This window comes from Gadus macrocephalus, chromosome 18 (genome assembly GCF_031168955.1).
Source record: "Gadus macrocephalus chromosome 18, ASM3116895v1".
NCBI classification, from domain to species: domain Eukaryota; kingdom Metazoa; phylum Chordata; class Actinopteri; order Gadiformes; family Gadidae; genus Gadus; species Gadus macrocephalus.
In genome coordinates, this window is record NC_082399.1 from 13,831,515 (window position 1) to 13,859,014 (window position 27,500).

The window sequence follows — 27,500 nt, forward strand, 5'->3', positions numbered from 1 at the left end:
TGTAAAACATCCGGTCGCATTTCACAGTATGCAAGCCAGCTGTCTTTTTTGGCTATCCTGCCCCATAATAAGATATGTCACATCGACTGAGCCCGCGAAAGTCAATGGGGGACGCGACAGGCGTGCTGATGTGAAATCAGCTGTAGTATGTCCCAATGGAATGCTTACCGTGTGCAACAGTTCCTTCTTTGTAAGGGTAGCTGCAGTACATACTACAAGGTAACAGAAAAATCATGCGACATTGAACGCAGCGCAGCCATCATCACACACACTCGGGGAGATCTTCTCCATGGCAGAATGTTACAACTCCTGCTCTGTACAAATAACCCGGTTCCATCACCAGCACCCTACCTTCTTGTTATGGGGGAGCCCAGAGAAAGCCACCTAGGTGGATTGGGGCAGCCACTTTGGTGGCGTGTAGCATGCACATTGCTACAATATGACAAAGTTAAACAGAGCTACACGGGACATTTGCAAAGTGTCTTTAAATCAAGTCAAATGTGTTTTTTTTACATGTTAGATTGCAAATACTGCACAGACCATGTTTACATTAATACATTTAGCCGTTCAGCTAAAGAGTGAGTCTAATGCACACCAATGCCCAAGTGGTGGTGGGATGGGTGCTCCTTTAAATGTCCTGATGCAACAGCGAGCTGCGTGGGTGCAAGATGTCTTTGCTTGTTGAGCTTGGACTGCTTGTTCTGAGGTCAGCTCTGGACGCTTCCGTGCCTCCTCGCTGAACTAGACATATTCTGGGATGTGGTTTACAGGGAGGAAACAGCTCATCCTAAGCCCTGGACCGGAGTGGTTAGTAGACGGACTGTAGCCGGTCTGATAGTGAAACTATGTGTGTGTATGTGAATCTAGCTATATAGCTGGCTTTATATCTGTCGTCCTACATCTGTATGTCTGTCTATCTATATGTTTGCAATGTATAGCTATATATTTATCCGTCTGAATGAGTATTTATTGATCCGTCAATCTGTATTGTTCTCCTTTCTGTTCTTGTGTGTTTGTTTGTTACTGTTATGTTCTATTAATGTTGCTGTGTGTAACCACATTTGTCTCCCAGATGCTGAGAGTCCGTTGGCTTGGCAACAGAGAAACAGACTCGTCACTGTGGATGTCATAGCAAGAGTTTTCCCCACTTCAACTCACACATTATGTCACAGATTACGTCAATGAAATCAGTTATTTCTACACCTACTCCCTGCCCAAAAACCTTGCAGTGAGAACGAGAGAGAGACTAACAATTAGCTCAAACTCTGGTTCAACATGATTGTGAGTCTGTACAAGATGTATAGTGTACATATTATAGTGTATGTACTTCACTTTTTACTCCTTTTACTAATTTTACTTCCTGAATTTCTACTTTGACTTGAGAACTCTCAACAAAGTGAATAACTTTCATCAATACAATTTTGTGTATTATTAAAAGTGTATTTCTTTTTATTTCATATTTCGATACTCGATATTGCCCAATATCCAGAGATAGCGAACCAATCAAATTCTTAGGAGGTTGACGTGTACTAATTCCATTTAGGCATACGCATACAGTATTTCCATTGAAGTTGTAGTTCTTCAAAACAAATCCTCTTACAATGCTTTGACCTCTGCTTTCAGGTGGAACTAACACCACAAAGTATCACTTCCATGTGATGACAAACATGGAGTTGCGGTTAGGCTGAAGTGACCTCCCCTGGGTTTATATGAAACCGTTTACGAAGGCTTTTCTATTACAAATGGCTCTAAACAAACACATCATGATATCCCTGTGATATGAAGTGGCTCGGATGTGAACCGAGCTGAAAGGCTCTGTGTTTGATTCCACCAATGCCCACACAGCCTACCTAGGTCAAGAAACCCTCACGCATTAACCAATTTCCTTGAAAAAAGCTTGATAAAAGCTTAATAACATCTGCTAAAAGACTAAATTGTTCAATTGTATCTCGGCAATCATTGTTTGTATCTTAACACAATTATATTTAGTGTGCTATTAGAATTGTGTCTCTATATTAATCAACACATGGCTTGTAAGAATAAAAATCACTGTAATCTGATTAAAAACATGCAAAGTAATCTGTTGCGCAAAACAAACAAACACACAAATGAGCATAACAACTGTGTTTTATAAGATAGGCATCTAAGAATAACGTCTGCCATTAGTCGTAGATTACTTTAATCGCACTGCTTAAACTCCAACCGATAACATTATTTGGTTAACTGCATAGTTTAAAAGAAAATTGCTATAGTCTTAAAGCAATTTCTATTGTAATTGCCAAAACAATCTGTATGAAAGGAGCAACATGTGACAATGTTATTCAGAGAACAACAATAATGTTTCCTGTACTGGCCCAAGCCTCGTACTGAAAGCAGAAGGTCTTCTTGTGCGCATCGCTACACTGTTTATTTATCTGAATGTATGGCCAACTAGGTGGGATGTGGTTAGCATATGCTAAATAAACGCCCATGGATATACATGAAGAAGAATGAATGGGGATAATTTATAAATTCATTCCATGCTCTGATTCATCCTTCTGTTTGACTGCAAGCGCAAGTCTACAGCAGAACAATCCAGGCTCAGATAGACCTACACAGACACACACAGACACACACGAACACACACACACACACACACACACACACACACACACACACACACACACACACACACACACACACACACACACACACACACACACACACACACACACACACACACACACACACACACACACCCAGTGTTAACAGAGCGTAACGTGTTTTATAAGCATATGTATCTTATTAGAAATATTTCTTACGAATATGTCATTGGAAACAAGGATAGAACAGCAAACAAAGAAATTATCACAGTTAACACCTCAGATAACAAATTAACAGTAATATGGATGTATTCTTCTTCAGTTGTTCTTTTATTTTGCTTCTCTCTGATGACCAGGGCTAGTCTTCAAATTCCAATCCCACCATTCCTACACTTTCCACTTGATCAAAGAATAGCTGCTACATTCTCTTACTCCCTCTCTCTCTGGCTCCCTTTATCCGTCACAGTCCCTCCATCTCGCTCCCTGTCTTTCTTCTCTGCCCCTGAAAATTCCTCCTTCTCTGTATCTCGCCCCCCCCACGTTCTTTCCTTTCCTCTCACAGTCACCTCTCTCTCACCTATTTGCTGCATGTTTCAGTATTGATCGCATTATGAGACAGCATTCTTGAGCAAGATGCCCACACGCCCTACCTGCTCCTTAATGACATCTGAATTCACTGTAATTCCTTTGGATAAATGCATGCACAACCAGAATTACTATTGACTTTCATTACAAAACCAAAAGATGAAGGACTTCCTTTAAATCTGCTGACGACCTCAAAACTGCAAAGCCAAACATGCACAGCCAAATTCAGATAGCGAAATTGTTCAAGCAACAGGCCACAGAGCTCATGGGAAAGGTTTTTATTCTGAAAAATGGCTCCACTGAGCCATAAAGCATATGTAGATGCAATCTCTCTCTCTTACACACACACACACACGCACACACGCACGCACGCACGCACGCACACACACACACACACACACACACACACACACACACACACACACACACACACACACACACACACACACACACACACACACACACACACACACACACACACACACACACACACAGCTACCAAAGTGCTAGCTCAAGGACACCATTCTGTGGGCATGGAGCGTCTTATCAGCTTTGTTTGAGAATTTTCTAAGTTTAGTTTGCGTTTAACCCAAAAAACAGAATATTTGGGAAAGAATAATTAACGTATTATTGGACTTCTTAAAACCACATCCAGTGAGAGTGAAATGAGAACCACAATCTCACGCGGACTACAAAAACGAGTTCAGGAGATGAAGCTAGGGTCACACTCCACTTGGTCTTCAGAGGCGTGCTACCCAAAGACTACAGTGGTTATGTGATACCGTACGCAGGCAGCCAAGACTGTAAACTCGGTTGCCTCAGTCATGAAACGGACAGTTGTTTCTCAATCGCTTCGGACCTGCAAGAAATTGTGCAGAGTGACCCGAGAATAAGCTATGAAAAGGATGATGATGAGGAAGTAATTGGGCTGGGGTCTTGGCTCCCTCAGAAGACAGTATGGTCTTGTACAGTACTCGCTGTCAGTACTTGGTCAGTATACGTCTGCAATCTCTATGGCAACTCCACAGGAGGGCATCCTCCATCACCTACCTGCTCCTTAATGACCTACCACATTAAAGAGTCTGCTTAGTCTCATATGTGTATGTGTGTCTTGAGGTTGTGTGGTTTATCTTGTGTATTTGTGTGTGTGCGTGTGTGTGTGTGTGTGTGCGTGTGTGTGTGCGCACGTGTGTGTGTGTGTGTGTGTGCACTGTGTTGGATTGCATGGATTGGGATGTGTGCTGTGTGTGTTTGTGTGTGTGTGAATATGTGTGTGTGTGTGCGTGCACTGTGTTGGATCATGGATTGGGATGTGTGTGTGTGTGTGCGCAGGTGTGTGTGTGTGTGCTTAAGTAAGTGCGTACGTTTGTGGAGGTGCATGTGTGCGGGGCCGTACGAGGGCGGGACTTTCCCAGCTTCTGTACACCACTGAATACATAAAAACAACGCAAGGACGCCGTCCTGTTAAAACCGAAAGCTCCTGCGTTCAATCCCCCCCCCACAGAGAGACGTTTGATGTGCTCACAGCAAGCAGGGCCCCCGGCCGGGGTGAGGTGGAGGTACGCGGTTAGCATGCGCTGGCTAAAGGAATGCCCATGGATATACATAAAGAAGAACGGATGGGGATAACCCCTAAATCCATCCCATGCTCCCAGAGAGGCTCTTGATGTGCTCACAGCAAGCCAGGCCCCCGGGGGCCGGACTTGGACACCTGGGGGCCGAACCGCACAGCGGGCCCCCTACTGGAGGGACAACCCTATTCCTTTTCATCATTTTAACAGCCGGTCGTCGGACTTCCTGGAACCCCCCTTCATCCCCCCCCCACACCCCTGCAGTGAAGACAGGGTCTGACAGATGGAGTGGAGAACGCGCCACACGTCCACCTTCTTCTCTTGCGGACCCCCAGGAAACCAGCCCGCCCTCTGCTCTCACTAAGGGCCTCCCTTTCCCGGTAAGGCCCTTGGCTTACCGGTCATTGCCCTTGGTGAGATTGTTAAAAGCCTTAGCTTCCTGCTAGGGCACTCAGGTTCCTGCGTGAGAGTAAATTTCCTCCCTACCAGCAGGTGGCGGTTGTCTGTATTCCTCTTTCTTAAGGGTTCTCCAGAAGACCTCAGACTACAGATATATACAAATATCTTTTTTCTGCTAGGGCCGTTTCCCTAGAAGTTTCCTGTTAGGGCCCTCAGGTTCCTGTTATTGCACTTTGGGCCCTAAGACCCTTTATAAGGCTGTAAAAAGCCCCTTAGCTCGATGATGGAAAGGGCCAAGAGGAGAAAGGGCATGTCAATATAATATGTCCTGTTCCAATTAAAGACAAAAGCTTTTATTAAAAGCCGATCAACTTGTTGGACGTCCGATCTTCATGGCGTGCCTGCTCTGTCTCGTAGGGTTCACCATAGAGGCATATTGTTGGTTGGGGAGAGGAATGGGGGGGGGGGGGGACTGGGGGAAGAAACATCGGAAGGCCTGGGAAGAGCTCCGAGACACGACTGAGACACAATTTAGGCCACAGCGTAGGTCAAACCCCATGGGGAGGTTTTGGCAGATTCCACTTCCTCAAACGATTTCAATACTTTTTGCCCATCCTTCCCCAATGTTTGAACCATGAGAAAGAGTCAACAAAAGAGTTGTCCTCGAAGCAGTGGAAAACATCAGCTCTGCTTTGAATACCTGCATCCATTGGGACTAACTTTTCAGCTTAAATCATTCTTTCCTATTAAAGACACTTAGTGTGACCCGACGTCACTTCATCTGGTTAGCTGCATCACTTCAATTTACATTCAGGTTGGTGTTCGCAGCCAGCCATTGGTCAATCGAGCTGCCCGTTAGCCCATCGACTCGGGTCTAGGCCATTTTACCCAATCAGAAGCGCAACCGCTGAATTGGCTTCCCCAAACAATCGGGACCCTTCTTCCAGGCTCTCTGGTGAGAGCAAAAAGTCTCACAAGATAGACTGGAAATCAAGGCTAGCATTAAACAACCGTGGCGGTTTATAGAGCTCTCCAAAAGCAAACATGTCTGTAGTGGTGTCAGCTGAAGAGCATTGTGTTGTCTCTTCCCTGGTTCTGCCAGACCAGACCGCATTGTCTTTGTGATCTTTGGCCATGGTTAAACTTCTCCACCTCAATCTGCGCTGTGATTGGCGGGCCGGGCACTGAATCTGATCACTGATGTGGATGTGTGTGTGTGTGTGTGTGTGTGTGTGTGTGTGTGTGTGTGTGTGTGTGTGTGTGTGTGTGTGTGTGTGTGTGTGTGTGTGTTTGAAGATGTTTCAGCCAATAGAGCTCAGAAATTGTGTTGTTAATGGCAACAAGAGTTTCTTTGACATTTATTTAATTTTTTTTTTCATAGACGTATGATGATTTGAAAAACTTTGGTTGAATTTTTTTAAGAACAATATTTTTTGTGTGGTTGTTTCCAGTTTATGAGTGTGAGAATTGTTTGAATTGAGGTGTTGGAATATTATGGCCTTCACCACGGTCCCTGACAGATTTACGCTTGGAGATATAAAAGAAAACAGCTTTTTTTTGGCGGTGGCGGGGGGCTTGTTTACGTCAATCAAACCATTATTAAACCGCCTCACACATTCTCATGAAGAAATAACCACAGGAATGTGAGGAATCCTTGGGAGAATGACATGGTCTCTCTCTCTCTCTCTCTCTCTCTCTCTCTCTCTCTCTCTCTCTCTCTCTCTCTCTCTCTCTCTCTCTCTCTCTCTCTCTCTCTCTCTCTCTCTCTCTCTCTCTCTCTCTCTCTCTGATGGATGAGACCCTCTACTCCATCTCTTCCTTCTCCATTGAGTCATTTAGCAGACAGTGTTTAATCCAAACATATTACAGTGACATCTGATTCATGGCATGTAAGAGCAGGTAGGGGTTATTAGGGCATCTTAGGTAGATTATGTGGACCTTGCGGTTCGAGCCCAGAACCATTTGGTTCTGAGTCACACTAACACCCTGACCACTACTAGACTATCCTGCAACCCCCCCCCCCCCCCCCACCCACTTCCTCGGCTTTCGTCCAGTTGAAACTTCGCAATGTTGACGCTGCAATCACATGATGTGGGAGAAATTAGCTGAATGGTTTGACCATCACCGCAGAGAATGAACGTTGAGAGACACCGACAGAGAGACAGACAGAGACAGAAAGACAGATGGTTAGACAGGCAAAGACACACGGACACCGGACAAAGACCGACAGACAGACTGACCGAGGGACAGATGGTGACTTAAACAGACATGGAGAAAGGCAAAGAGACACACGGACACACGGACTGACCGAAAGACAGACAGACCAAGATACCATCTAAACTTGTTCAATGTGAACTCAAATACAGCGACTAGTCCTGACCGCAGCCGGGTTCGATTCCTGCCCGTGGTCCTTTGCGGCATGTCCCCCCTCTCTCACACATAGGCTACCTGCCTATCTCACTCTGTCAATGGAGCATAAAAATGCAAAAATAAATCTTTAAAAATAGATATATTAATAACATGCACGCGGGACCACGACCCCATTGTCCTTACCTTTGTGCTTCTCCATTCGCACGCACGGGGCGGGGGGCACCTGTCCCACCTGGGTTCCACGGTTATCCCGTTGTAAGGTAGAGAATATGAAAATAAGTGCGGCGTTGTTGTGCGGAGTTAAAAACAAAGTTTCAACGGGAGATGAGGTGAGGACCAGAGACACAGAGCAGCAGTCTGAGAGGAGGTTCACACACAGACAGATCCAGACTCTCTTCCTCATACGCCTTGCCGGCCGCACCCCCCTCCTCCTCCTCCTCCGATGGTGGAGCGTTTCACTCTCTCCAGCCAAGAAAACAACCACGAAAGTAAACTTCCCTTCTCTGGTTCACGAGTGAGAGACACGCAGTCAAGCACCAATGTGGAGCACAAGCACTCGGGAAAATTAACGTGTGCAATTTGGTGTTTCTTGAGTTTTTTTCCCATGTCAAAATAAATAAATAGTGGTAAACAGATATTACTAATGCGAACGAACACATGGGAGAAAGGTTTTTGTGAGATGCTGATATAATTTCTCTCCTATGTGTGTTTGTATCCCTCTCTTTCGCTCTCTTTTCTCTCTATGTCTCTGTCCATCTCTCTCTATCTCGCTCACTTTCCTATGTGTCTCTACTCTCTTCCAGTCTTGGTGATGCTGCTGGGGACTTCCTGTAGTCGGTCTCTACGAAATCACTGGCGTGTGCGTGTATGTGTGTGTGTGTGTGTGTGTGTGTGTGTGTGTGTGTGTGTGTGTGTGTGTGTGTGTGTGTGTGTGCGTGTGCGTGTGCGTGTGCGTGTGTCTGTACACGAGTGTCTATACAGATATCACAAATGCGAACGAAAACATGGGAGATGCTGATAGGATGAATAGGTCGAGCGGCACTGTCCGTTAAGTGATGGTCTTGTGCGGATGATTGTTTTCGTTGAGCAGCGGCAGCATGCGCCTTTATTTCCCAGCCAGCAGCAACGATGGTCTTTCCAGAGGTTCCTAGTAACCTCCACCCCCCAGCCCCTGGGATAACCCGAGGAGCGGCGGCGGTATGGCAGGAATGCAAGGCGCACGGAGCCGACGAACAGGATTCGAAACTGATAAAAAACAGAAAATGGTCTTTCAAACCTAAGGTACTGTCTTTAAGGGACATGTCCTCAAAAGTGGACATGCTTGTTAGGCTGAGTAGCCTACTAACGGTTACCGACCTTCCAACTACTCAAGATGTTATTATTTCTCTGTATGTGTGTGGGAGAGCGTGTATTGTGCGTGTGTGTGCGTTTTGTATGTGTGTGTGTGTGTGTGCGTGTGTTTGTTTGTTTATTAGTGTGTGTGTGTGTGTGTGTGTGTGTGTGTGTGTGTGTGTGTGTGTGTGTGTGTGTGTGTGTGTGTGTGTATCGAAAAGAGAACTAGCAAATCAAACAGGGTCGTTAACTCTTCTTGGCTCCCAGGAAAAGGTTTTCAAGCAAAGTGAGAATGCTAACTAAATGCATTCATTCAACCTTTAAATACTCTGAGGAATCATGTTGGGAAATCAGATGAAATTGCTTGTGTGAAATATATTTTCAAATATAAGTGGGAATATAGTCTGCAGTCTGTATCTAACCACCTAATTTACAGAATAAATATCCCAATAGGTAATTTGAGATAAAGCTCAAAAGTCAATATCAAGTTGATCATTTCGTCACAAGATTGCCTTACCTAGACCTCATTATTTAAAAATCTCAGATTTAGCCATACCTCATCAATATTAATGGCATCGCTAAAGGTTAAATATCTGACCTGTATCTGTCTTTGTATAACACAGGTGTGTGTGTGTGTGTGTCTGCGCATGTGTGTGCGTGTGTCTGTTTGCGTGTCTGTGTGTGTGTATGTGCATGTGTGTGTGTGTGTCCATGTGTGTGTTTGTGTGTATGTGTGAGCCAGACATGAAGACTGGAATGAAGAAAAGCACACAGGGTGGTCCTGTATTTTTTTCTCTTTCTCTAAGTCTCTCCCTCTTCCTCTCCCCACCTTCTCTCGTCTTCTACCTCATCTTTCTCCTCTCTCTCTCTCTCTCCTCGATCCATCTGTCTCTCCATCATCTCACTCTCTACCTCCCTCTCTTTTCCACCCACTCTCTCTCTTTTTTTCTCTCTCTCTGTTTGTGTATGTGTGTGTGTGTGTGTGTGTGTGTGTGTGTGTGTGTGTGTGTGTGTGTGTGTGTGTGTGTGTCTCTCTCCCCTAGGTGTGTGTGTTTCCATCCTATGTGTGTTAGTGTCTCTCTCTCTTGCTCTTGGTCTATGTCCCTCTCCCATTCTCTCTCGCTCTCTTCCCTATGCGTCTCTACCTCTCTCTTCCAGTCTTGGTGATCCTGCTGGGGATTTCCTGTAGCCCTGGAGGTCTTTAGGAAATCACTGACTCGACCCAAACCTTCCAAGGGTTCATACATTGGTGTATGTGTGTGTGTGTGTGTGTGTTTTAATGTGTGTGTGTGTGTGTTTGTGTTTGTTTGTGTAAGTGTGTGTGTGTGTGTGTGTGTGCATGTGAGTCTGTGTGTGTGCATATGCATGTGTGTGCATGTGTGTGTGTGTGTGTGTGCTTGCGTGCGTGTGTATGTGTACGTACGTGTGTATGTGTGTGTGTGTGTGTGTGTGCGTACATACATGTGTGTGTATATATGTGTGTGTGTGTGTGTGTGTGTGTGTGTGTATGGAGATAGTTACTATATCGAGGGGCCAGACAAGGTAGCATCTAATTACTCCAGCGCCAGCTTCTCTACCCTAACTTTTTTTTTCAATATTTTGATGCTTTCCAATACTTTCCCTTCCACTGCATTAGGGGTGCCAGTGTGTGGCGTTCCTCTCCCCTGGCTCACGGCTGATCGAAGCACAAAGAACATTCTTCTGTGGTGAATCAGGGGTCGGAGGTCACAGACTGGACTCCAAATTAGCACTGGGTCCTCTTTGATACAGGAACCGACTGCCATGTCAGCGTGCACACACACACGCACGCACGCACGCACACACACGCACGCACGCACGCACGCACGCACGCACAGACGCACACAAACACACGCACACGCACACACACACACACACACACACACACAAACATAGATAGGCAGACACACTCATACACATACACACACACACACACACACACACACACACACACACACACACACACACACACACACACACATACACACAAACACTCACACACAGACAACACACGCACACACATGCATAGGTGCGTGCAAAATAAAGTGCACATATGCACACACCTTAAATGTGGTTAATAATCCACATAGATGCAAACAAACGCAATATCGAAACAACCCCCTGGAAAGGGACATTTTCTAAATATCTTCATGTGTGCTTTTATGTCATAGTGCCCATGGGTTTTTTATTCTAGAGGAAGTAAAATTAGGAAGTGGCAATGGAACAATATTGTGACTTTACCTATCTATTTTTCTTGAGAACACTTTCAATTAAAGCTCTGCTGAAAAACCAACAATAGGTATCGGTTCTTGGTTCATCGTACGACGGGAAGACTTGGGAAAATGTCGATGCAATGGTTTCTTTTGAAAGTTAAAAGTCTAACTGCTGTTCTAGTTTTGGTTTTCAGAAATTCAGTATCATATGAATAATGTATGGTATATAAAAGTATACAATGATTGTAATGTTAAAATCTTAATGTTGAGCAAAATAATCAAGTATGCACACACACACACACACACACACACACACACACACACACACACACGCACGCGCACGCATGCACACACACACACACACACACACACACACACACACACACACACACACACACACACACACACACACACACACACACACACACACACACACACACAGTGTTACGTGTTTTTTTACTTAAACCGCTATGAGTTGTTCTTATGTTGAGAGCAGAGAGGGCCTGATGTGAATGATACAATGCTGCCCCTTGGTGGAGAATATGTATAACTACAGAAACGAGGCCAATTTCTTCATCTGATCAATGGATTAAAGCGTTGAATTATGTATGCTGTTGTCCTCCACACAGATAAGATAAAATCAATAACAATAATAATGATGGGGTCAGCATTTGAGAAAAATATCAATAGATGTTTGGTTTGTCTGGCGGTGGCAGCTTGCAATAATAATATTTCTCTTAGGCCACAGGAACTTAAATTACACTTATTCAAAGTAAAGCTGTGGACAGGACTGTGTTTTACAGGAATGCTCAATGATTAATAATATTTTTTATTTAATGTTTGGAAAATATTGTGTACTCTTTCAACAACTTACTGAATCACTTATATTGCTAATCAAGTGAACTGCGTGCTCACCATATACACATGGACAAACGAACCTGTCAATCTCTACGAATCCCATTCGAATTCACATAATGTGAATTTAAAAACCGTGGCCGGTACATGCCACTTCAACATTTTACACTTACACACTTACGCTTAAACTTTACCACACCTCATTAATTATTATGACTTATTAAAACTTTCTTAGTTTCTCTTTTTATGTTATTATTTATTATTGTGATCTATGCTGCTACTTATTTTGACTTATCTTTTTACATATTTTTATATTTACTTATCTTCATTTACTTTATCTTGTATTGATGCTGCTCTGTGGCTGTTCAAGGAACCAAGCCATGTTACTCTTGTGTACTTGTACAATAGGATGTAATAAAAGTAATTCTGATTCTAAAAGCCACAACTCGCGTGTTGTTCTCCACTGCGTCTTTAAATAGAACGGCAGCGCTACGCATGCGCAGTGCAGTAGCAGTGTGTTTCTCCAACCCGAGGAGCTGCCGTCGCTGCGCATGCGCGCTGTGGTAGCAGTGTTTAGTTTTCACCAGCCCGACGACGAGCTGCCGTCCGTCGGCCCTGAGTGTAGCAAACCTTCTCCTCATTCCCACGTCTAAAAGCTTTTCCTTTGCCTTGGATTACACGGAATCGCATCGACAAGCTTCACTTTTGGAATATTATAAAGTTACAATGTGGTACATCGCTGTGGAAACATCCCTGTTGTTTTTATAAGTGTCCGGATCGGGACGACTTAAAAACTACCAGGGGCTACTGCGGCAGAAAAACGGCATAAAACCCTTTGTTTGTTCCCCTTTGGACTATATCCTGTTTTTTGTACAAAATAAGTGTTGTTTTACGGAAGGACCATGTCGCAATGTAGGTTATGAGACGAGTTGTTCGTGTGGATGATTGTTTACAGTAGAAAATGGCTGCTGAAACGCAGTGTCGAGGAGACTGACCTGAATCAATGCATCAACACCAGGTTACCCCGGACAGGACCCACTAAACATTAGGTTACCCCGGACAGGACCCCCTAAACATCAGGTTACCCTGGATAGGACCCACCAGAAGTAAGGTACAACGTGCAATGTCTAGGAGACTGACCTGAATCAACGCTTGAACCCCAGGTTACCCTGGACAGGTCCCACAAGAAGTGAGGTAGAAACATCAGGTTACCCTACCCTGGACCGGACCCACTAAACATCTGGTTCCCCTGGACAGGACCAACCAGAAGTAAGGTAGAAACATCAAGTTGCCCCGGACAGAACCCCCAAGAAGTAAGGTAGAAACATCAAGTTACCCCGGCCAGAACCCCTCAGAAGTGAGGTAGAAACATCAGGTTCCGCTGGACAGGACCCAGTAGAAGTAAGGTAGAAACATCAGGTTCCCCTGGACCGGACTCACCAGAAGTAAGGGAGATAGGGCAGCGAATGCAGCCAATTTACAGTGTACTGTGGCTCCTTGGATAGCCCTGATCGATGGCAAAGCCATTGCATCTGAACCAAGAAGACCAATGTTACGTGATGCTTTTTAATTTACATTGCCTTAAAAACCCTCATACCAAACTTTAATCCTGGATTAAAGTATGCATACGCACAGAAATGCAGGACTTCCTTGGTTAAGCGGATCTTAATTGAAACAACCTGAGTTGGCAAGGTGTGGGTCCCCCCGGGCCTTTTTTCCTCTCCCTCCAGGTCTCTCCAGACCTCCACTGGCTCAGAATCAAAACACAAACGATGGATCAACAGCAACATGTGAGGGAAGTCTTCCAACTGGGCCGTAGACGGTTCGGCCAGGATGGTCTGCGGACTATAAACGTGCTCCTGGTGGTGTACATCCTATCCTTTTGTGTCCTCCTGTGCGAAGCCTCTCCGGCCAAGCAGTGTGACAAGAGCTGTCTGTCTGGGAAGTGCATCAACGGGTCTTGCGTCTGCGACCGGGGATGGGTCGGGGACCAGTGTCAACACTGCCAAGGACGGTTCAAGTGAGTAACACTAGTTCAGGAGACTGGCGTTTTAGAGGAATATAAATATGACGCATTACTATATTTAAAAATTAGCTAACATATGTTACGTATGTTGTTGAGTTGTGTACTTGCAATGTCCCAACTGTTTCCAACAATGTTCAAATACAGTTTATTTCACGGTAACGGTCCGTTACATTTTGTCGTGTGTCAGTGGTGTGATATGCCCTTCACCCTTAACTTCCGGGGAAACACAAGAAAACAGTAATCCAGTAGAGACCTAATGTATTTAAATTATATTTAATTTGCTTAAAACGATGTGATACGTTGACATGTGGCTCATCCCATCCACCAAGCTTTCCCACACAGTCTTTACTAAAAAAAATATGTAATTGTTCAGTCCGAGAGAACAATGCCATCAATGATTGATAGTGTTTCCTATATATTGACAATTGACAACATGCGTTTGCCAAGTACAGCTGCCCAAATCATTATTCATCCTTTTTAAAGTTTTTAAGTCGGCTGATCTGTATTATTTACAGTCTATGTTAAGTCAGTTTAACCTGTATTATATACATTATATATGCCCCACAACGGACCTCCAATGTCCATGCAGTTCTTTACCTGTGTTTGACTTCTAAACATTAGCTATTGCAATCCATTGGGCTCATTTTGAAACTTGAGGCGTCTTGACTTTAATTTCATTTTAGTAAGGCTTTTGTTTAGGTTTACTTCCGCCATTGTGTTGAAATAGTTACCAAAAGATGGCTCAATAGAAAAGTGTGCTGCTGCACGAGTGTCTCATGGGCAGAAGTACACTGCTAGACACACAGGACAAAAAGACTAAAGTCTTTGGTTCCCCTCGTCGGAAAGCTGTAATTCAGAGCATTTATAACCAATATCTTTCTAACTCAAACCCCCCTCACTCCGTCAGCCTCACCCACAAATAGAATCATAAAGTAGGTTGTTTTGACCATGGATATCGGCACTGGGCATAACAGTATTAGAACATAACATTATCCACAGCTCTTTGGATAGTCGACTCATCTGAGTCGACTATCCAGTTAGCAAGTTAACGTTATGTTACTTGTGGCAATTTCATTAAAATGAAATGAAATAACGTGACCAAACGTAACGACAATAAATCTTAAATGCAATAACGCGATGACGTCAATATAATTCACAAACATGATTTTCTGCCTCCCTTCTGAATGCTGCATGAGTCACATAAGATCGATTTTCACCGGCAATGGTGGTGAAGACAACAACCCCCGTGTTCACACGCTGATTTTTCTTCATTAAACTGTGTTTTGTTATTGTTTTGATTGAGAGGCCCCTTGCGGCAGAATTGAAATGTTATTCCTTGATGCGAAGAAATACAGTTCTGCATCGACTGTTGGCCTCCTTCTTTGATTTTAGTCTGTCATTTCCCAATTTCCCTAACCCATCCCATATGTGGGTCGTGCACTCATGTGTGAACCAGAGTGGAATGGGCCTCCTACCATTTGTGGGTAGTGTTCAGTTCCCCTCGCTACACTTGTAATTACTTACACTAGTATATTGTAGTTATAGGTGATCTGTGTGTGTGTGTGTGTGTGCCTGGCAAAGCAAACGAAATGTGTTCTCTTTAGTTTCTGGCTTCCATTTTAGTAGCAGACTGTTTTCTGTTTGTTTGTTGGTTTGTATCTGCATAGTAAACTGACTGCTTCGGTTGCCTCACTATCTCGCTCAATGTAACTCAATATAGTTATAAGGCCTTATAAGGGAATAAAATCGAATTTGAAATTGAGTTTTCTCCCATTAAAAGACTCGGCCTGTCTTTGGTTGATCTGATTGAGAGATTATAGAACAGAAACATCTGCTTTCTCCACCTGGGAATGTGAAGAACACACTCCTAAGCCTGAAGTAGTAGTCAAATGTGCCAGAGAACCGAAGCCTAACATCTATTATATAAAAGAATGTGACCTTGCCATAAAAAATAGTCTGATTTACACCCAAGAATATTTTTTTATGTTACGGTTATGGACCAAGAAACTGCTTGGCCAACTTTGTAGTTAGGCTTGAAGCTAATAACCGCACCTTCAAGTCACTCTGGGGAGTTAACTGTTGACTAATCACTAGATGTTGCGAAGTCCTGGCTGGGGAATATACCTCCTTTGCTGTGAAAGCAGTAACTTCCCCCTCCTCACCCCACCCTACACGTTTGGTTCAATCCATGACCTCATCAAATTCCGTACGATTCCTATTGTTTCCCCCTCCTGATGTCTCTTAGGTAACAGTTCTGGAGACATACCACAAGACAGTTTTCCAGGGGAATACCAAGATGTAGATAGACTTCGAGTGACACAAGGAGTGGAAACTGGACGAGCAAGGCATGAGAAATCCACTGGCATTGATTTCCAAGAGCAAAACTAAATACAATGTGCTTGTGTTGTGTAGTTGGGTTTGCTGAGCAGTCTAGTCAGTGGTCAGGGTGTTGGGTTTGCTGAAGGGTCATGGGTTGAAACCCAATTGGACTCTGCAGTCCCTGGAGGCATCCTTGAGAAAATACCCTTACCCATATACTGCTCCTCAAGGAAGTGTCTGAATCCACGGTGGCTTTGCTGCTTGTATGATCGCACTGGCTAAATGATAAAACAGCAAACTGTCGATTTCTAGAACTAGACAGAACTCCAAAGTCATGTGTTATTTGATCTGGCATATTTGTATGGCCAGACAGATTTCCAGAAGACCTGGCATGGGTCGGCCAATCCCAATCCTCAATCTAATATGGGCCTATTTTGATACGTTGACTGTGCAGAGGAGTGCCCAATGGGAAGGCCATTGAGACATTTTCATAAACAACCAAGATGGCTGCCGCTGATGTGTCACAGGTTTTTGTTTCTTGTTTGAAGGGTTGTCCAATTGCATCCAGAGATATTTTGGTCGAAGTCTGTTGATAACCCCTCTTGGTGATTGAAAACTGGTTCCAGACTAAAACGTAATTTCAAATCGGTCTGGTGATGTCAGGCTAGTAATTCCTCCAAATACACCAGATTCCAGCTGCCTTAAAAGGCATGCAAGCTAGGCTATTTTGCACATGCGTACAAGGCTAAATGGAGGCCTGCAGGCTAGGCTAATCGCAGACATGCTAAGGCCTAAAAAAATTTTTTGTTTGGTTCCGGTTTCCGACCGACCCTGTCAATTTATGTGCGACCCAAATTATTTTATGAGCTTTATAAAAAAAAAATATATATATATATTTTTTGATGCAAACTATAATTACGTTTTGGTACAGCACCTCTTCATTCTGTACAAGGATGAGCGAATTTTCTCGTTTTTAAATGAAAACAACCTACCTATCATTCGCTGCCGCTGGAAAAAATAAAATAAATTCCCTACCTACCCATGACCTCAACTGACAACCAACAGGAACCAAACTTTTTTTTTTTTTTAGGCCTAACCTGATAATTGGACGTGGTAAATGACCTGTCGCTCTGAACAGGATGTGACCAAGAGATGACCTGGTGTTCTTTTCAGGGTGTCTCCTTACTACCTCACACATCCATCGTGAGCTGTGATTGGCTGCAGCCCTGTGTCTCCACCTGACGAGCGAGGCATGCGTAAACAGGATGGGTGACCGTGCACACAGGTGCACCTCGAGAAAGCTCTGCGTCACACCAGATCCTTACCGCAGCACACATAAACCCAACCAACTCTTATCTAATACTTAAACCCTAACCAACTCAAACCTCATACCTAAATATAACCATATTTATTTTATGCTAAGGTGAGTGATTTCTAAAGAATTGGTTGGTTTTTGTCTCTAAAAGGCATATGTGAATCACAAATACAATACTATCTGGTATTACCTAACAAACCATAATTACAATTCACACATAGATAATAATCAGTTCATAGTGTGGCCGTGACGCACCTGCCCTCCGCCTGTAGAAAGGGGATTGAAGGGGCGTCTACAGGGGAGCCAGCAGCCCTGGCCCAGAATAAGAAATCATGAAAGCATTATTTATAGATGAAGGAGGGGGATTTGGTTTTCCTTTAAAGTCACTTTAAATATTTTTCAGGTTTTCAAAAAATATTTGCCCAACTGCTAGCAAGATATAATACCAACAAGGGATTGGCCGATTACTTAATATTGATTGTAATGCAATGATTGTAGCCTACATTGAAGCTCTGCCGTAATCAAGGCAGACTTGGACCGATGAGTGTACAGATGAGAAAGCCACTTGCGTCCACGAAGCAATCCTTTTTTAATGTTTCCTTTTTGTGTTATTAAAATAACACTGTAGAAATTAAAAGGAAAAACGATTTATTTGTGCTCACATTTATAGAATGTTTCCAATTTGAAAACGCAACACGTGGGTTTTGTAGTTGAAAGACTTCAAACTGTATTGACAACACAACTCAAATAAACGTTAAGTAATATTCATCGACACTACTGATTTCTACCTCACCTTGGTTGAAAGATAATCTATCGTACCCTGTACGACTCATACCATGTATGATTTAGACGTCCTTGAATAGTAGTATCTGTCTCACAAACCCAGTCGAGCCAATCTAATTTTCCTTACCAAATTATTTAATACGTTTAATGTCAAAACGTGTTCAGAATTATCTCACTCTGCATTTTAGATGATTCCAGCGCCTAGTCGGTGACGACTCCTCCACTACACTTGTCTAACAGGGAGGTTTGGTCACCTAATGGGTCAGTCAGTCAGTCAGTCAGTCAGTCAGTCAGTCAGTCAGTCCTCCATGAGGCCTAGTTTTTGGTGGAAATTCTTCAAACTGTATTTACTAACGCAACTCAGAATAAACTTTAAGAGTTTATTGTAATAAAAGCTAAAAATAGTATAAAAGAACAGTAGTCTCTGCAGAGAGGCCACGACACACTACAAGCATACCAAGGGTGAAGCGCTGTAGTGAGCCCCGAACAGGGCAACACTCCTGGGTTAAGAGCAGGGAAACGTCCTTGAGGGCAGAGCTTCAGATAGGGATACCACTGGTCCTTTATGCCTTCTCAGGAATGTATCTCATTGTACTGCTGCGTCTGAGTCAGCCCAGGCTGCCTCACGGGGCCGCGGCCCTAGTGTGAGAGGGGCCACTCACACTAGGGCCGCGGCCCCGTGCCCGAGCTCATTTTTTGCATACTAAAGTCTAGAACGTTTGGCTAGTGTGACCACGCCATCCGTATTCCAGCACGGAACAGCCCCTTGGCCACGGCACACTTGGGAGAGGTGTGCCGTGGCCAAAATACAGATGCTAATGAGATGACACGCGCGGATACACAACGTGAGCTGGATGACGTAGTCCTTGCGCGACCCTTCTTTCTTTATAGGACCATGCCCTTCTTCCCCACCACAATCATTTTAAACAATGGCGGCAAGAGGTTCACGAGTGAGTTTATGTTGGTGCGATAGTGAGGTCGAGTGTTTACTTGAAATTTGGGCCGACGACAGCATTCAGTCGCAGCTGGACACCACGCTTGGTGATGACGTATTTATCGTATTATGACGTGATGACGTATGTATGAAGGAGCAATCGTGCCCAGGCCACGGCCTTTGGGAGCAGTGTGACCACAGGCCAGCGGGGGGAGTGGGGAGGGGGGGAATCGTGCTGAATCTTCCTGCAGCACGGAACAGGCAAACTTGCCTAGTGTGAGTGTGCCCAGTTAGACACCACAACACCTGCCGGGACAATGGTGGAAGGAGATGAGAGAACTCATGTTTTAGCCAGTAGCTGCATTCAGAAATCACCTCTTTGCTACGGTCCATGTGCACAGCTCTTACTGTGAACCGTTCCCCAGCAAGAGCTCTGTAAGTCAACATCCGTCACGTGCGGGGAGTTCAGTGGCTTGGAAGGCATCCTTGGTATCTCCACACACAACTGTTATCAATTAAAGCTTACTAGAGTTTCCTATACACTGTAATTATCACTTTCTGAAATTTGTCATTGCATGTTATCTGAAGCACAAACCCAGTCAAACCGCACATAAACTAAAAATGACCATTTTCACATTTCACATTTCATTCAGTAAAATTACCAACAATGTAAATATTATAGCATTCACAATTGCAACAAATCTGGGTTACTAAATGACCAATTAACAGATGTGCTATTCCATAACCAAAAAAAACAATTTCCAATTAATTTGGATGACAAATTTACGGAAAGTTCTTCACATTGGCGTTGCGTACTGAGCCTCTTTGATGAGCCTCTTTGATGTTTGCTCGTTTAGTGGTGTTTTTCTCCTGCTGTGTATGTTATGCCACTGCTTGGAGAATAGCAGACATGGGAAACAAATAAAGCTCTTAACTTATTATACCACTGCTGCTGGAGCGATCTCACAACTTTGTCCCTTTTACGTTCATGCATGTTTTCAACAGCAGGGCATGGCCTGCTGTTATGCTAGGTACCGTTGCAAGCTAAATATTCCTAACATGCCAAGTGACATGACATGCTAGTTACCCAAACAGGCGGACCTGAACATTATACTTTCGGATGATTCAGTTTCTGTGTCTGCGTCACGGGGTCTGAGTAGAGGGCATTCAGCAATCCAAGTTAGTATAATCAGCAAAACAAATGCAACTGTAATCAAATTCTCAGGAGGTCCACGCTGTTCTCCCGGGTTCCTTAGTGCCGTCCTCTGTTACTTAAATAGCACAATTCCACCAACGCAAGAATGCTTTTCACTCCCTTTTTAAGAGCTTAGCAGTTAGTTCCACATCTCCCTTTCAAACTCTACCAACAGCCAGTTTACCATTTTTTTTTTTTTTGTTTTTGCTTGCAAGCCACAAAATAATCTAGTCTGACCTTTAAAGTAACCCAACTTTTAACCTGATCTGCCTGGGTGAACCACGCTAACTGTTGTGCTTTCTTCTGTCTTCGTTGTCTAGGTTAACCGAGCCCTCGGGGTACCTGACGGACGGTCCCATCAACTACAAGTTCAAGACCAAGTGTACCTGGCTCATAGAGGGCTAGTGAGTACTGGGGCACCTTCCGTCTGTCCTCCAGACACCAGCTGTATTGTGAAAGCATTGACGCAATGCATTTGATGCAAGCCGTTGCTCAGCTGAACCGTGTTTAATCCACCTTTCCAAGCCCCAGTGATAAAAGTAGATTTTTAAAATGTCAGTGGAGAACTTTGGGGGTCTGCTGCCAAGTTCCAAAACTAGCTTCACCACGTGCAACGATGGCGATTATCGCTGAAATTAAAGGATCTATTTGTAATAAAAGATTCCATTCTTTAACTGTTTTTGTTTCCTTTCCTCCTTGTCTTGCTGTCGTTCCGCAGTCCAAACTCTGTTCTTAGGTTGCGCTTCAATCACTTTGCCACAGAGTGCAGCTGGGATCACATGTACGTGTATGACGGAGACTCCGTTTACGCCTCTCTGGTTGCTGTTTTCAGGTACGTTTCTTCACGTGTGTGTAAGAGCGTCCTCACACTGAAACGTAAAACTATAACGGGCCCACATCTTGGGAAACGCATAGCATTGCATACGGGTGAATCCCATTGGCTCAACATGTGTCGTTGATGATTTTGTCTCTATTGCATAGTGTTGCAAATTATAAATTTGCACTTTGCAAAAAATAAAACCTGATGATAATCTTTCATTTTCAAGGTACTGCAAATAACCACACGCAGCTAATGGAAAAGCTGACACATCTTGATGTGTTAATCAAACAGTTTTTCTGTTGCTGTGGTTTTTCTCAGGGATATGATTCAGCTTCGTCAAATTTTATCGTTAGGAAATATTTAGTCAGAGTTGCTCAGCCCAAGATGAAAAGATAATAAACCGATAAATTAACACAAAACTAGTCTGAATAAACGTATGTTTGTTAATGTGCATTAGAATAACTAAACAGGCTGTAGGCAAGATTTAGGAGTTGGAAAGAGAACAGAAGAGAGCAAGGTTTAGAATATACACACTCTAAAAACTTAAAGCAGAGTCTTATTATCGTAGTCATCCGTCTTTCTAATACGTGACGGATGACTATGCCATATTCAACAAATTACACTTAAATGATACCTTAGATCACGCTGTCGATCTAGCCTACAGCACATTCTAATAGGCCTTCATCAATTGGCTTGCACAGGCTTTTAACCACGGGTTCTATAAAATAATAATCATTGTATTACACGTCGGATCTAATGAGAGATCTTCAACTCAAACCTTAGCAGCCGATCGCTCTGCAACAGTAAAATAAAAAAATGGACAAAAAAAACTCAACGATCTGCATTATGTTAACTCTATTTTCACACTCAGTTATAAGATGAACCTCAACGGGGAACCAACGGGACAGCCCGCAGCCCATGTTGTTTAACAAGGTGCACCCTGTCTTCCCCCCCCCCCACAGTGGCCTCATCGTCCCAGAGGTGAGGGGCAACGAGACGGTGCCGGAGGTGGAGACCACGTCGGGCTACGCCCTGCTGTACTTCTTCAGCGACGCGGCGTACAACCTCACCGGCTTTGAGATCTTTTACTCGTGAGTCGCTCGCCGGCCCTCGGCCGTGTATTCGAAGGACTGTGTGCGTTTTGCGGAGTGAGGTTTGTAATGATACGCTGCTGTTGTGTGCGTGACGTCGGTCGGCGTCATGGTCAACAGCAGTGTATCAACAGGGTTAGTCACGGCTGTGGTACTGAGCCAGGCCGGCCCCGTAACAGCCACTTGCAGCTAACAATGTGGGCAAGGTTGTTTGATAGCCAGCCCAAAGAGGAAAGTGTCTGGTTAAATTGCTTGATAGTATAACGGGGTCAGGCTCCGACTATGACTTTCAGTTCTATTTTGGGTCGATTTTAATTATTGAGTTTTAATGAAAGTTGGTGACGGTATTTGTCATTGAATTGGTCTTGGGAAACCTTAATATGGTCAAATGTAGAACGTAAAGGGCAGAATGAATGTACAAAATACAAAGACCCAATACCCTTTGTATATTTTGCTCCATAAGATCAAATGTACAATCCCACATCAGGAAATGTGGCTGCTGATGTAGTCCTGATGATAATAAAAAGTTGAATTGATAGATAGCAACTTTATTAATCCCCCGGAGGGGAAATACCTTTGTTACAACAGCCCACTAGCAGTGGAAAACAAAGGATAAATACAATACAATAAAAGTACAAAGTACTAATGAAAACAAAAATAGATGCTAAAGTAATTGCTTAAGAAAAGACAGGGCATGCAAAACAGAACGGTAAAAAAAACGGTATAAACAATGTAAATTATGAAGTGTAAAGAATGAATGCACGCATACTGAAAAACAAACGAAACCGACCCAGACACACAGTAACCAAAGTACGCTCAACGTGTGTGTTCCCCCTCCCTGTCCAGCATCAACTCGTGCCCCAACAACTGCTCGGGCCACGGCAAGTGCACCACAGGGAACTCCATTTCCAGCCGCGTGTACTGCGAGTGCGACAAGTACTGGAAGGGCGAGGCGTGCGACATCCCGTACTGCCGCAACAACTGCGGCAGCCCCGACCGCGGCTACTGCGACCTGACCGGCGAGAAGCTGTGCGTGTGCAACGACAGCTGGCAAGGTAGGACGGCCCTCTTCATGGCCGCCGATGTACGGCGATGGCTCAATGAGGTTTTAGTTTTTGGTCACATGATTGTGTTTCTATTTAAATAGGGACGACGCTACAACGTTTTTATGCATGTTACTGTGTGATGTCATTTCCTTTTTTAAGTTGTAGTATTCAGTGTGTTTTGTCTGTGCTAGTTTGTCGGCAATAGGCATTTATTCGTAGCTCACCCTTCACAAAGTCATTCATAGTCATTCATAGTGCTTTACAGGAGCAGGACTCCTGCTTCAATGAAAACCAATGGAATGACATCATTAAAAGACGATAAGCATTTCAAAGTGAGACTTCTTGATATAAAATGGTGTATGTAGAATGTATCGAGTAGCGTAGACATAACTATTTAATCGCAAAGCTGCGGCAAACAGACTTTCTTTGAGTGCTTCCTCCTCCGGGGGTGGGGGAGAGGGGGGGGGGGGTGTGTGTGTGTGTGTGTGTGTGTGTGTGTGTGTGTGTGTGTGTGTGTGTGTGTGTGTGTGTGTGTGTGTGTGTGTGTGTGTGTGTGTGTGTGTGTGTGTGTGTGTGTGTGTGTGTGTGTGTGTGTGTGTGTGGAGTCTGTTGGAGGACGAGCGCTGAGATGGCGGTGGACTGGGCCTTGGCTGACAGGTGGTTGGAGCTCCATGTGGCCGGCTGATGTGTTCCCTATCCTTCAGAGGACGGGACGTCCAGTGGCTCGGGTTTCTAACCTTTGCCTAGAATTGTTTCTTTTGGCACGCTTTGCCCCACCTCAAAAGCGTTGGCGTCTCGCAGCCTACAGAAAACGAGATATTTCAGAACCCAACCACAACCTGATTATCAATCTACTAAGTACCCATAGCATGGTTACTTTTGGACAGCGGAAGGAATCGAATACCTTTTTATCCAAAGTGACCTGCAGGGAGATACTGTTGCAGGTTGTGAGGGCGGAGCAGCGAGACACTGATGGAGTTTGTGAGGGCGCCAGGCGGAGGTTGGGTATCCTACAAGTGGACGCCTGGGATCAATTGCGTAACCTTTCGTCTGGGAATCAAACTCCCTGGCCACTGGACACCGTCCACTAGTCCGCCCTGCATCGCTGCCCTCCTGTTCCCTGCTCTTCAGGTTCCTCCTCTCAGTACTGTCTGGTCGGCTCGGGGGGGGGGGGGGGGGGCTGGATGCTGCCAGAGTACCGGGTTCAATGCCCAAATTGTGCAGCTTTGAGCAAACCCTCCACCTTAACGACGAGTGTTTGAATTCACCAGGCGCCACTTGGCGTGACGGCACCTGCTAAATAACTAAATGTGACGTAGTAACTCTAACCCTCATATCTGTTCCAAGACTCTCTTATTGAGGCATTTGGGCTGAGCTGTTAAACTAATGTAGACGGTGGTGCTGCTGAGGTGCCCTTCCCGTGTGTGTGTGTGTGTGTGTGTGTGTGTGTGTGTGTGTGTGTGTGTGTGTGTGTGTGTGTGTGTGTGTGTGTGTGTGTGTGTGTGTGTGTGTGTGTGTGTGTGTGTGTGTGTGTGTGTGTCTCTAACCGTCCTACTGGAGCCCTTCACTCGATTTGATCTGTTCTGTTGTGTTTAGTATGAAAACCGTGAACACCCATCCGTTCTGTCCTCATCTGGTCCTCGTGATTGTTGGTTTTTCTTTCCGAATGGGCCGTTATTGTCCCCTTATGGAGGTTGAAGAGGATGCATTATTGACGAAATGCGCTGAAATATTTAAACTACACTCCACAAACTCCCTCCCCATCCCATAACTAAAGCCATTACATCTCTTAACAACCGTCTAAACCGGCGATTCCTTTCAGTTTCATTCTGAGTAATGAATGACTTTGTAAAATGGAAGCATGAATTGTGAATGGACCACATCGCCCTGTGGTGGAAGCTTTCGTTCCTCAGCTTTAATATTTAATTTCTAAGCCCTTCAAGTACATTTTGAGTCCATTACGGTTACATATCCTAGGTTCCTAAAACAATTCCCATCTCACTTAAGAACCCTTTGGATCAACGTTTTGTACGTTTCAAACATGGCCAAAAACAAAACTGGTGCATTGATTCTTCTCAATGTACAAAAAAACCCTTTCGTTGGCGTTGGGCTGACGGACGGCCCCCGATCCACGGAGGCAGTCCGCTGGCTCGGTCCAAGAAAAAGCAATCAAAGAGCTTCACCTCCCTACCTCCCCTCAGCGCTTGCACTAATAAATGATGTCATTATTTTGTAAGCTGGTTGTTTTTCGGACGCGGTGAAGCGGAATGTTCTTAAAAGGGGCAGCCTTACTCCGGCGGGCTTCTAATCTAAGAGTACTGCCTCATAAGGCTGTTCATCAAAACTCGGTCTGTCAACTCCGTTTCCGCCCCAAAAAACTAAACGGGTACCATCTGTTGTTTGCTAAATTGGACCAATGGGAGACGCTGATCCCAGACCACCGATCCCACTAGTCTAACGAGTGGCAGTTGATGTGGCAGACCGCAATGCATTCCACATTATGCGTACAAGACAGAGAGGATGGCGCGCGGGGCAGCATACCTTTCACCATTGCATTTTGTTATCAATAAATATAAAAAAGGAGAGGGATAACGTTTTGACGTGAGTTGTGAGACTGTCTCTCTGTGTCTGTCTGTCTGTCTCCGTCTCTCTGTTTCTCTGTCTGTCAATTCAATTCAATGCAAAAAAGCTTTATCGGCATGAGAAACAAACATTTACATTGGCAAAGTGGGCGAACCATAAAGACGCTAAATACAAAATCTATATATATTACACTATTAAATACTGTCTCTGTCTCTGTCTCTGTGTAGGTCCGGACTGCTCGCTGACGGTGCCGTCCACCGAGTCCTTCTGGGTGATGCCCAGCGTCAAGCCCTTCGGGACGTCCCTGGCGCGCGCCTCCCACCAGACCGTGGTGCAGGACGAGGTCATGTGGGTGGTGGGCGGCTACACCTTCAACTACAGCTCCTTCCAGATGGTTCTCAGGTGAGCGGGACCGTTTGTTTGGTGTTTTCAAATGATTCATAATTCAGTGCGGCAGAGGGTAGGTAGATCAGGCCTGCGATTGGTTGGAATGTCTGAGCAACGCCTCTTTGGATTGGGTGACACAAGCAGATTTTATAAATATCATATTATGTCTAATCATATATTTCTCAGTTTTAGCATGATTTGTTTCAAGGTATAATCGTCAGTTGGGTGATTTCAAGCTAAAGTCAGCGTGTAGACGACATAATTTCATTTTTTAATAATGTGACTACTAGTAATGTGAGATATGAGGATTTCAATTAATTACTTTGATGTCTGAACCTCGTTTCCACTCAAATTAACGGGTGGTCTGTTTTTCTAACAAAAGTGGAATCATATCTTTAGTTGCCAATTATTTGAGTTCCGCTAAACGTTGCCTTTGTTACCGGAATACTTTGAAAACGAATCCAGCAGGAACTCATAAATGAACAACCTAGTCTCCCTGGCCTCTTGAGACCCAAACGGCAACAACAAACGAACACCTCTGCGTACGAACTAGCATCGCGGCGCTACAGAGAACCACTCCCCGACATATTCCATGTTAACAGGAAGTGCACTCACAATATGCGGCAAATCTTCAGCACGTTGACGCCACGAGAAGCTTTGTGTGTGTGTGTGTGTGTGTGTGTGTGTGTGTGTGTGTGTGTGTGTGTGTGTGTGTGTGTGTGTGTGTGTGTGTGTGTGTGTGTGTGTGTGTGTGTGTGTGTGTGTGTGTGTGTGTGTGTGTGAGGGATGGCGTTTTAATGAGGGTACTTCCTGTTTCGACAGCTACAACCTGGAGAGTGGGGTATGGAACACAGTTCCCATCAACAGCGGACCGCAGCCCCGATACGGCCACTCGGTCGCAGCATGCCAGGTAACCCACACTCTACCCATAATGCACCAGGAGCAGTGAGAGTTAGGTGATGGGATGGGGTTGTGTTCTGGTGAGGGGGCTTTTTCACAGGCTAACCTACATGAAATCTGAACTGAAAGGGATACTAGATTTTGATACTATAATGATTTAAATTGTTACGTTTAGG

The 27,500-nt window shown here is 44.5% G+C and overlaps 2 protein-coding genes across 6 annotated transcripts in view; both read left to right on the top strand.

Annotated features, from left to right (window-relative positions):
* The window catches only part of LOC132446818 (kelch repeat and BTB domain-containing protein 13), a 2,467-nt gene extending 1,388 nt beyond the window's left edge, over positions 1 to 1,079 (top strand). Inside the window, 1 exon segment of the mRNA XM_060037283.1 lies at positions 1,073 to 1,079. Within this exon segment, the coding sequence (XP_059893266.1) occupies positions 1,073 to 1,079 (7 nt within the window).
* An 11,398-nt stretch (positions 1,080 to 12,477) lies between these two features.
* Positions 12,478 to 27,500, top strand: part of atrnl1b (attractin-like 1b) — an 84,878-nt gene continuing 69,855 nt past the window's right edge. For all 5 annotated transcript variants that reach the window (XM_060036975.1, XM_060036978.1, XM_060036977.1 and 2 more), the window contains exons 1-7: positions 12,478 to 13,945; positions 20,818 to 20,901; positions 21,216 to 21,329; positions 22,280 to 22,408; positions 23,255 to 23,463; positions 26,265 to 26,439; positions 27,247 to 27,334. In XM_060036975.1, the coding sequence (XP_059892958.1) occupies positions 13,698 to 13,945; positions 20,818 to 20,901; positions 21,216 to 21,329; positions 22,280 to 22,408; positions 23,255 to 23,463; positions 26,265 to 26,439; positions 27,247 to 27,334 (1,047 nt within the window). In that variant the 5' untranslated portion in view covers positions 12,478 to 13,697. The remainder of the gene's footprint in view (positions 13,946 to 20,817; positions 20,902 to 21,215; positions 21,330 to 22,279; positions 22,409 to 23,254; positions 23,464 to 26,264; positions 26,440 to 27,246; positions 27,335 to 27,500) is intronic.